Raw genomic sequence first — 11,091 nt, 5'->3', positions numbered from 1 at the left:
AAAACACAGATCCAATTTATCGTTTTAGGTAGAATCATGAACAGTTCAGCGTAAAAGGTTGAAAGGTTCTTGCCGCTGAGTTGTCCAATTATATATATATAATAAAAGTAAACACGACTAAATTAATGAACGTGTTAGCAAATAAAACAAAGACTAAATTGATAAACGTTTTAGAAAATAAACAATGACTAATTAAAACCTTCTAGTTCATCTCTTATTCCAGTCTGTTTCCATATGTAGTTCTTCACAAAAGAATAATATTATAAAGGGTAACTCCCAAAAACTTTGCAGGAACAAAGCACGCACTCATGATACATTACATATACATCAACATCATCGAGATACTAGATTGAATTACAAATTAAATCATCGTATATGTTTTAATTTCAAAAAACAATTTGAAATAAAAAAAAAAGATCGTCTTTTTTAGACAAATTTTGTGGTAAAATATATATAGAAGATATCATATTAGTAGTACATGTTTCTGAAGTATCAGATGTGTTGCCAAATTCTGATGCGATAAGTCTAACGTTCAGAAACACGGACTACTGATAGGGGTTTAATTCCTACTTACGCGCCACAAAAGTCCTCGTTTTATTACGAAAATTAGAAATCTATATCCGATCCACCATTTTAGTTTGGACGAGTGCAATCAATTCGAATTTCTCCTTTCCTTCCAGTAAGAACTCCAACTCTTCCTAGCTTGGTAATGGCGGTAATGAAAGCCTGGTTGAAGGCCGTCGAATTCGACGCGAATTCGTCGACGGTTGCCTTTGATCTCTGATCAGTGAACAATACCTGATCAGAGGATAAAAGCCCTTTTCCTTGCTGAAGGTTTTTGAAGTAAGCATTGTCGAAGATCCTTGGTGTTGTGGGGTCCATGTCGATGGCTATTCTGGGGTCCACTTTTAGGGGGCACATTTGTCTGAGCTGCAACGCGTATTTTCTGTTGAGTGCAGGGTCAATTGTCGTTTTAGTTCCTGGGCTGAAGTTGTATATTCGTTTCGAGAATTTGCTGCAATGAGAGAAGCCTAGGGTGTGAGCACCTGTAGATACCAACGATATGTTAGGGATACGATATCGATTAAGAGAAATACTAATTTCAGAGCATTAATTGAAAACAATTAATTTCAAAACAAAGCGTATGATAGAACGAGTTTTTAATGATTACGTTTCCTTTGATAGCCACACATTAAATATAAAAATTTAGTAACGTGGCTTGATAATTATTCAATTTCATTAATTGTCATTTTTTTTGTCAACTATCTAATTTATTATAATCGTAGGATCAATATTTTATGATCAAAATAAGAATATTTATTGATGAGTAAATATTATACTAACTATCATGTGTATATATATATATATATAGAGAGAGAGAGAGAGAGTTTAAAATTATAGAATACTATCGCATCCCAACTAAATAGACATGCCTTGTAGTAAATCTCGTCCTATTTCAAAGCATCATTTTATAATATAAAAAATTGATAACACAAAGTAAAAGTAAAAGTTAAAGAACAAGCTAGTGATCAAAAGAAAAATAATGGTCAATTGCGTAGTTGTATCCTCGAATCCGGGATTATCCCTGCTTTATTCATGAATTTTAAAAACTCTTATTTTAATTCCTAAATTTTAAATCATTCTCACTTACAACTTCTATTAGAACTTTTGTTAAAAAATGAAGGAAGAAAAAACGGAGAATTAATCTCACTTAACTCCTTCTAAAAAGTTGACTTTACTTAAGCCCTCTTATTTTGTCTATTTCTAATGAAAATTCCAACAGAAAACATTAAGTAAGACTAACTAAAAATTCATGTGGTCAAGTGGAAATTTTTAAAGTTCTTGAGCCAATACCTGTAAAATTGGTGAGCGAATGAGAATAATATTCCAAAAAAATAATAATAATAAAGCCTAAAAACTTTCAAACACGTTCTGAAACAAATCAGAGAAGAATAATTCTGACAAAATTTGTCATATGTATTATTACACATGCTTTATGAATTGATATGGCAAATATTTGTTGCATAATATTTTAAAAAATTAGAGCAAACAAACTAAAGACATGTCAACCACGTAACCTTTAAACCTTTGTATACTATATATATATATATATATATATATATATATATATGGGTGAGGTTTTAATGGTTAAGTAGAAGACTTTTTCGTAGCTACCTGATAATGCAATCATATCTCTTTGCGTAAGACCATTAGCGGCAAACATGGAATTGAGTTGGTCTAAATTAAATTCTGGTTTGGGAAGATGCCTTTGAACGCTGCTTATAGTAGATATTCTCACATCACGCCTTCCCAATTCCACTGTATAATTTGGTCCCCCGGTCTGCATATTTTTATAATTAATTAATCCATATATCTTAATACTTTAAGTTTTAAAAAAAAAAATCTAATTTTGTATATATAGCTGTAAAACGCTGTTTTACATGTGAGAGTGCTTTGTCCTTTTGTCATATATACTTGGAGTAGTTACACAATTATATGTGTGTATATATATACACACACGCTAAAAGTAAAGTTCATTTGGCATCTGTTCATGTTGTTTTTTCAACTTATTTGAAAATGTATTAAAATTTTCAAAATATAACATTCTTAGTTTATCACCAAAAAATAAAGAGGATAAGTTAACAAATAGTGTGTGTGTATATATATATATATATATATATATATATTAGCTGTCCATACCAAAACTACGACATCTCTCGTGGCGAGGGCAAGTATATCGGCACATGAAACTTGGTTCTTGCAGCGAGCGTCTTGGTCAAGAGCTGCCTTGGCTTTGATCACAGTGTCAAATCCATCTCCGGCGAGGGAAAGGTTATCTGGATGATCCTTCTCTGCCTTGCTATCCGGCGACGCAAGCATAACCGAAGCGTCGCAGCCCTGTACTTATTTTCGGAAAATTAGACAATATTGTAATTAATGTTATAATTAGGAATAACTAGGAATTCATGCTTGATTGCATGAGCAGAATCAACCAATTATGTTTTTGTTTTTGACCAATCACATATCCACGTAGTACTTGTCTTTATAATATTATTATACACGTAAATTCTCGCAGTTAAAAACATAAATTATACGTAAAAAACACGAATGTCCTTGTATTTGTAAAGGCAATTAGACCACTAACCCGAACGAAGCAGTCGTGGAAAAGGAGACGAAGAGTGGCCGGAGCAGTCACAAACGTCTGCTGAAACTTATTCGCGACGACTTGGCTAACGATCGATTCGACATTAGGGCATGTGTTTTTGTAGAAATCGGTACTAAGTTGCGCTTGAACTCCAGTCATTGCAAGGACAAAAGGAACAGTTAGAAGAGCCAAAACAAGAATATTGAAGCTTCTAGTTTCCATATTTTTCATGTAATATATAGCAATGTATACAATTTATGTCCAAATATTATGTTTTCACGTCTGGTTTGTTGAAGGCCTATTTATAGAGGGAAAGTTTGGCGAACAAGAAATTAACAAGAGTATCGACAAATTGATATTGTTTGGTTGGAACAAAAGAATAATTCTCTGCTTGTACAACCTGGCCAATATATAATATTTCTAGTCTCTTTTGAAATATAGAACAAGTTGATCAATTTTCATGTGATCTAGCCAGAAAACGAGTTTTTTTCTACATAGAAATGTAAGCGAGGTTTCGATAATGATTGGACCGCCGAAAATACACACACACACACACACACATATATATTTATAAAGGTTGAATGTATTCGTTTTATTATGGTGTGTATGGTAAGATCACAGACTAAATTAATATACATTAAAAAGATTACAACTATATTTATTTGCTGTTTTTGTATATTTATGTCAAAATACAGCTATATATTTTACATGCACAATCACATTTGCGACTGTCAGTTATTATGCAATATTCTTAGTTGTATTATTATGTCAAGATTCACACGCACTCACGCATATATATATACGCATATATATATATATATATATATATATATATTAGGGTCGGCACCACAATTATCACCGTACACATAAACAACATTTGGAGAAAAAGATCAACTCGAATCGACTGAAATTAACTGGAGACCAAATCGACTCAAAACAACTGGAGAAGACTGACGACAAGAAGAGCGTAGTGACCACCGCCAATATTTAAGCAAGGAGATTCCTTGGAGGCCACAAAGATTATCTCAGCCAAATCCTACATTAAAGGGTCAAATCATATCAATAATAAAGAGGAAATATCCCAAGAAGATAATATGGAAACAAGGAAATGGAAAGTCAACCGAAGGAAAAAGAGAAACTATCCAATCTGAGAGAAAATGAAACTAGAAGGTCATCTCCTATAAATAGGGGATGAGAATAACGACCAAGACATTCCAAACGATCCTCATATTACGCTCAGACCCTCTCTCTAGATTCTCTCTCCTTCTTCTTCTCCAATTCTCACAAAAGCATTGTAATTGTACTATTTTCATTACATAGTGAAACCCCCGAGACCCAGTGGACGTACTCTGAGATTATCAGGGGAATCACTATACATCCGTATGTCATTTTATTTTCCAGCACTTTATATTCTCGTTCTAGCGATATATCGACTCAAATCGACTCGAATCGACTCACCAATGTGATCGACTCCCACTACAACAAAAAAGCTTATTTGCGACGATGGAATGTCGTCGCAAATAACTGTATTGTCATTGCAAATATTTTATTTTTGACGAAATGTCGTCGCAAATTAGTCGTCGCAAAACACCTGACGCAAATAATATATTTGCGACGATAAATTTTTTAAATGGCGTCGCTACAGTAGTCGGAATAAGTCGTCACAAATACTCCATCGAATATGTCGTCGATGATGATGTGTCCTAACTTATTTGTAACGACTACCTATTGTCGCAAAAGTATTTAAAACCTTTTGTGACCACAGGCTTCAAAGTGTCGTCACTAGTAATGTAGACTATTTGTGACGACAATTTAGATATGTCGTCACAAATATTTTGTTTCTTTTTTTTACCGTACTTTACTAATAATATTCATTATTAAATATATAAATTAGAAAAAACTTAATAATAAAATAAAACAATAAAATTGATAGTTATTAATAAAAGATTGACATATAATAGTCAACATAATAACAAGATCAGTCTTAAAAAGTAAATTAATTAAGAAATACTAAAAATGTTGATAAAAAAAACATATATTTTAATCTCTTAAATTAGCAGCATCATCATCCTCGTCCTCATCTTCTTCGTTTAGCTCAAGCGGCGGAGGAACTAACGGTTGGAGACGGTTAAGTGGCAAGAAGTTGATGTTGGGATTCATCAAGCGCATGGCTTCCATCATGATCTATTGATTGTCGAACATGTTGCATTAACAGGTTTTAATAAAATTTCGGCAGGATAACGACTTATTTTTCTTATTATCCAAAAATTCAAACCTGTAAAAAAACAGCTTTTAAAAGATTTCAGCACACCATAACTGCAAGATGTGCCACTCAAAACAATCATCAAAAATGTTAATCTTAACCTAAATCAAATTACAAGCAGATTTCATACAATAACACCATAAGAAATTCACACACACTTATACCAAATTTCAACAATCTCAAAATTCATAATTCAAAATTCAATATCTATAATCCAAACTTCAAATTGTATACTAATTCTAAAATCTATAAATCAAAATTTAAAATCTAAAATCTATAATACAAAATTCAAACAACAAAAAATTCAAACATTTTAAACTAAAAAATATAATAAATAAAAAAAAAAAAAAAAAAAAAAAAAAAAAAAAAAAAAAAAACTTACAAAGTTCAAACCCACTAAAACGGGGGCTGAAAATGGAGAAATTAGTTGGGGCAAACGGCGGCGGCAACGGCGGTGGTGGCGGAATTTGGCGGCGAGGGTAGGGAGTTTGTTTTTTATACTTCTGTTGATGAAAAGACAATGAAAATGATTAAAACTTATGCTAAATGTTGATTTGGTGAAAATTTATAAGGGAATAGGGGGGAGGTTTTGAGGGCTTAGGGTTGGAAAACTGGGGAGAGGCAGAGAGAGAGAGAGAGAGAGAGAGAGAGAGAGAGAGAGAGAGAGAGAGAGAGAGAGAGAGAGAGAGAGAGAGAGAGAGAGAGAGAGAGAGAGAGAGAGAGAGAGAGAGAGAGAGAGAGAGAGAGAGAGAGAGAGAGAGAGAGAGAGAGAGAGAGAGAGAGAGAGAGAGAGAGAGAGAGAGAGAGAGAGAGAGAGAGAGAGAGAGAGAGAGAGAGAGAGAGAGAGAGAGAGAGAGAGAGAGAGAGAGAGAGAGAGAGAGAGAGAGAGAGAGAGTGATCGGAAAAAATGGAGGAGGAGGCTCTAGTCGCGAGTATATAGATAGCGTTTTTTGCGACGACATGTTCGTCACAAATATAACTTAATAAGTATTTGCGACGATAATGTCGTCACAAAAATTACTTAATTATTTAATATTTATAACGAATGTTCTGGAATTATTTTTTGTGACGACATTGTGCATTGTCGTCGCAATTAGTTTTTGGAAACCACCCAATTTTCCCGCCGTTTATTTTTCACGAGGGAATAGAATGTCAACATTTGCGACGACACATATTAGTGTCGTCGCAAATAATTTTTGAGAACTGTCAAATTGACTGCCTTTTTACTTGGGGAACAATAAATAAATGAACAATTATTTCCGACGACACGACCTCGCAAATAATGTTATTTTGGCAACAAACATTGGCGCCAATAGACATTTACCGCCAACTACATATTTACGACGACAAGTGAATTATTAGCAACAACAACATTCTCCTGTTAAATGATAAATAATTACGACGACATTTTATCACAAATAATTTATTATGTGCGACCACACATGTTGTCGTAAATAATGTCGTCACAAATTAGACAAATGATAATAGTGATCCCCAAAGCGGCCATTAACCCGCTAAATAAATTTAATTGTGGAATCGACATCTATAATATCATTTAGGGAATATATTACTTTCATGGTATCTCAGTACATATAGAAGAGGACAATCAAGTGGTCTGTCCTTCTTGCTGCTTCTTTTTCTCTTTTTTTTTTTTTTTCCAAACACAAAAATCCTGGTAGTTTAACGCTCTAGACTTCTCAATACTTTACATGTAAATAGAGATGTTTCAGGTCTTCCGAATAATCACTACTACATGATTAAATATAAAAAATTTTTAGGCGCTCTATCTAATGGGACTTCATCCATTTCAGTTTTATTTTATTTTTTTAGTGCTTTGCTTTTTATTTTTCAGTAGTACTATTGTTCCTTCGGTGGTTCTTGTTTGAGATTTTCCTTCCTTTTTCTTTTATTTTAAGTAGCAATATTCTTGATACTTAATAGTGTTTTTTTAGTGGGTGCACTAGTTGAAAAGTTTTAAATGTATATGCAAATATATAATGATTTTATTTTTGCTCAAAATATACATGTCATTTGTAATGAAATAAAATGAGCTAACAGGCGCCCATCGTTTTTCATAATTCGAATCACTAACTTAGATTTTTTGCTACAATTATCTTCTCTTACAAAAATTTAAATTCAATTTTTTTATTATAATATTTTGTATCACATAAATTCACTTTTTAATTCAAGTCTTATACTTCTTATATTAATATTTCATAAATTTTGTTGGTAATTTCCTATTATTTCGTAGAGTGATAAAAATGTTTCAAACTGTTCCTATGTTGCATAAATTTTTTTGTTTTTTTTTGTTTTTCAACCCAATTCGATGTTAGTGCCTACCAACTCCTATCTGTCACTATCAGTCTGATCTTGGCCAAAATACATACTTACACACGCACACGCTTTCCTTCAGTTAAGAATTTAATTAAGGATTTGCAATTCTAAATTTTGATTAATAATAGTGTCATATATAATTAATGTATTTCTTTTGAATAGGCTTAAAGAACCAACTGACGTGCTTATACGTATCAGAAAAGTCAAAATCTTAAAGCTAGCTATAGGAAAGTTCATTACTTGTTTCTTTATAAACAAGTGGGATTTAGTTATAGTGTTCATTGAATTATAAAATTGCCACCCAAAGATTTTTACTAAATCTATTAGTTTATTCGGTGGAAGATACATTAGTACATTATCGCAATATTTAAGAAGATAAAAATTCATTCATGATAGGAATTTGATATTATCTTATTTCTCCCAAAATGGAACTTTAATTTAATTACTAAATTTCCAATCACTGTGGTAGTTTTATGATTTATGTATATATATATATATGATATAATTGTTCTTATCTATACTCTATACGGTTCAAGTTCTTTAATCTCATGAATATGAAAAATGAAATGAAGATTCTATAGTTTCAGTTTTTTTTCTTCCTCTTTTTTTACGAAGATCAAAATATAGGATATTATACACGCATTACTAAATTTCCAATCACTGTGGTAGTTTTATGATTTATGTATATATATATATATGATATAATTGTTCTTATCTATACTCTATACGGTTCAAGTTCTTTAATCTCATGAATATGAAAAATGAAATGAAGATTCTATAGTTTCAGTTTTTTTTCTTCCTCTTTTTTTACGAAGATCAAAATATAGGATATTATACACGCGCGCGCATATATATATATATATATATATATATATATATATATATAGCAAGGAAAAATACGAAAACATCTACTACCAACATTATTAAAATAGTATCTATAAAATAAAATGACAGTCATGTCAACTTATTCCATATAATAATTTAAATAGTGTTAAAATTTGTTGTAGAAGTAATATTTGAGGAAGTAAGCATATTTTGAAAAAGAAATGATATGTGTTTTGTGTGATTTTATGGAGCCATTGGATTAACCGGAACCAGCTAGTCTTTGAAGGGCGAATTGGAGATCATATGGGCACTCTGGAACGTGCGAGTCGAGTCCTAGGTGATTATCAATTGAGCTCCCAAACTTAGGGTAGTTTAGTTCACGTATTTAAGTCAGTAATTTTGTTTATTGGTGAGAACTTTATGAGAGAATAAATTTTTGAATTCAATTTATTTATTTATTTTTTATAAAAAAAACACTGTAACAGAATCAAAATCGTGAGTTAAGTAAATGTACTAAACGGGGCCTTAAATATGTCTCTAAAGGCCTGGTGCAACTAGCTCTTTGTGAGAAGTGAAGACTGTTAAGAATTAGACACCCAAATTTTATGTAACCGAGAGTCATAAAATGCAGAAAAAATAAATCAAGCAAAATCGACACGCAAAATGTATAGAGGTTTGCCTCAATGTGAGACTAGTTTCAACCGCTACAGTTTTTGCACTATGATAAAAAAGAAGTTACAAGAGAAATTCGTACACCTCTAAACAAAAGGGCGCGTTTGGAATTCGTTCCAAAATGATTTTATTTTTTGTATGAAAATGAAAATGAAAACGAAAACGTTTTCAATCTCGGACAGAAATCATTTTTAAAAATGCGGTTGGTAGTTTTATTAAGAGATTATTTTTAGTGTAAAAAAACCCATTAATGTCTCTCTTTCTCTCTCTGCTCGAGAAATGAGAAAATGAAAACAAAAAAATGAAAAACGACTAAAAATTATTTTTCATTTCTCTCTCATTTTACACTAAACCAAAAAATCATTTTTATTTCCTTTTTTGTCTTTATTGCACCAAACGCCATTTTGAAAACGTTTTCATTTTTTTCTCAAAAAACGTAAAAAATAAAAACGAGATCAATTCCAAACATAACCTTTTGTGTTTTTCTCTACCTCTCTCAAGATGAAAAGCGATTAAAAGTCATTTTTCATTTCTCTATCATTTTACTCTAAACCAAAAAATCGTTTTCATTTCCGTTTTTTGTCTTTATTACACCAAACGCCGTTTTGAAAACATTTTCATTTTTTTTTTCTCAAAAAACGTGAAAAATAAAAACGAGATCAATTCTAAACATAGTTTTTGTGTTTTTCTCTACCTCTCTCAAGCTATTAATAGTTCTGTTTACTACGTCCCTAGAATGTTCGCAATCTTGTGATTTTGTTTGGACTGATTTTTTACCAGACTTTATTTGTTTTCTTGTGCTTACTAATATTGCAATTGAGTAATAGAGTTCACTTTTCTATAATAATAATAAAAAAAGATATAAAGCAGAAAAGGAAAAGAATAAAAATTATAGAGGGACATTCATGTAAGCGGGAATCATATGACATACAAATGCTGACTTCCTTGATTAATTCTCTATTACAAGAATATGAAACCCATTCATTTCGCTGATTCAAGTTTAGAATTCGAGTTGAGATGTGACTTTATGTGAGAGCTTTTTACTGTAGCAAAAAAGTTAGATGTGATTGTTTTTTAGAGCTTTTTACTGTAAAAAAACTCAAATTCTAAACTCGAATTAGCAAAATGAACGGGGCATTTTATACCTACTTGCAGTCTGCCACGAGGTACATTCACACCACTTTTGAAGGTAAAGTTAAGGGGGAAAAAAAGAAAATTATAATAAAAAATAGAGAAAAATGTATGAGTAGCTTTGGTTTTGTGCATACCTATTACTTATGTCATTTTAAATAGTTGAGTGTCTTGATCTTTTATTTTTTCTTTATTAATTGAATGACAATTATTTATTTTTACGTGAAGTGACATAAATAATACTTTTTATTGTATTTCTAGTTTTTTCCCTAAAAATAAATTTTTCTAAATCCTTAATGCAATGAATTATTAGCTCTTCTAATTTTAAAAGAAAAATTATTCGGCAAAAATTACATAAATTAATAGTATATTTGTAGTAAACCCATTAAATCCCGATTTCACTAAATTTGGTTATGGGGTACGAGGATCTAAATTTATTAAATTAATTAGTTATTAGATAAATTTAAGTAAATTCCGGAATTATCAAAATCTAGCTATTTATTAACTTCTCAATACCTGGCCATTTATTTTTATCTCCCCAGAAAATATTATTTTTATTTACTTCCCACTCCCAAATATCAATTGAGTAGTGAACTAAAAGCATCTTCTATGTTATTCAAAATGCATTATAGTGCTGTTTTTCTTTTTCACTGTAAATAAAGACTGGTTTTTAGACATTGGTCGTTGTACATAATGACTATGGTTTTTGTGTGTTTTGAAA

At 31.3% G+C, this 11,091-nt stretch overlaps 1 protein-coding gene across 1 annotated transcript; it reads right to left on the bottom strand.

Moving 5' to 3' along the window:
• Positions 1 to 633: 633 nt before the first annotated feature.
• On the bottom strand, positions 634 to 3,376 carry LOC21399771 (peroxidase 16). Its single transcript, XM_010095890.2, has 4 exons — positions 3,146 to 3,376; positions 2,701 to 2,898; positions 2,176 to 2,341; positions 634 to 1,046 (listed from the first exon to the last, which is right to left on the bottom strand). Exons 1-4 carry the CDS (start codon positions 3,374 to 3,376, stop codon positions 634 to 636), a joined length of 1,008 nt encoding a protein of 335 aa, XP_010094192.2.
• Positions 3,377 to 11,091: the final 7,715 nt, after the last annotated feature.

The sequence above is a fragment of the Morus notabilis genome, unplaced genomic scaffold (genome assembly GCF_000414095.1).
Source record: "Morus notabilis unplaced genomic scaffold, ASM41409v2 Scaffold499, whole genome shotgun sequence".
In the NCBI taxonomy this organism is placed as follows: Eukaryota; Viridiplantae; Streptophyta; class Magnoliopsida; order Rosales; family Moraceae; genus Morus; species Morus notabilis.
The sequence above is the reverse complement of the archived record's forward strand: the minus strand, read 5'-3'. Positions and strand labels throughout refer to the sequence as shown.

Bases quoted from the DNA above. Each gene is read 5' to 3' on its own strand.
- LOC21399771 (XM_010095890.2), bottom strand. From the start codon at position 3,376: ATGAAAAATATGGAAACTAGAAGCTTCAATATTCTTGTTTTGGCTCTT. The intron at 2,899-3,145 runs GTTAGTGGTCTA...AAATAAGTACAG, and splicing joins TCCACGACTGCTTCGTTCGG to GGCTGCGACGCTTCGGTTAT. The intron at 2,342-2,700 runs GTATGGACAGCT...AAAAATATGCAG, and splicing joins CGAGAGATGTCGTAGTTTTG to ACCGGGGGACCAAATTATAC.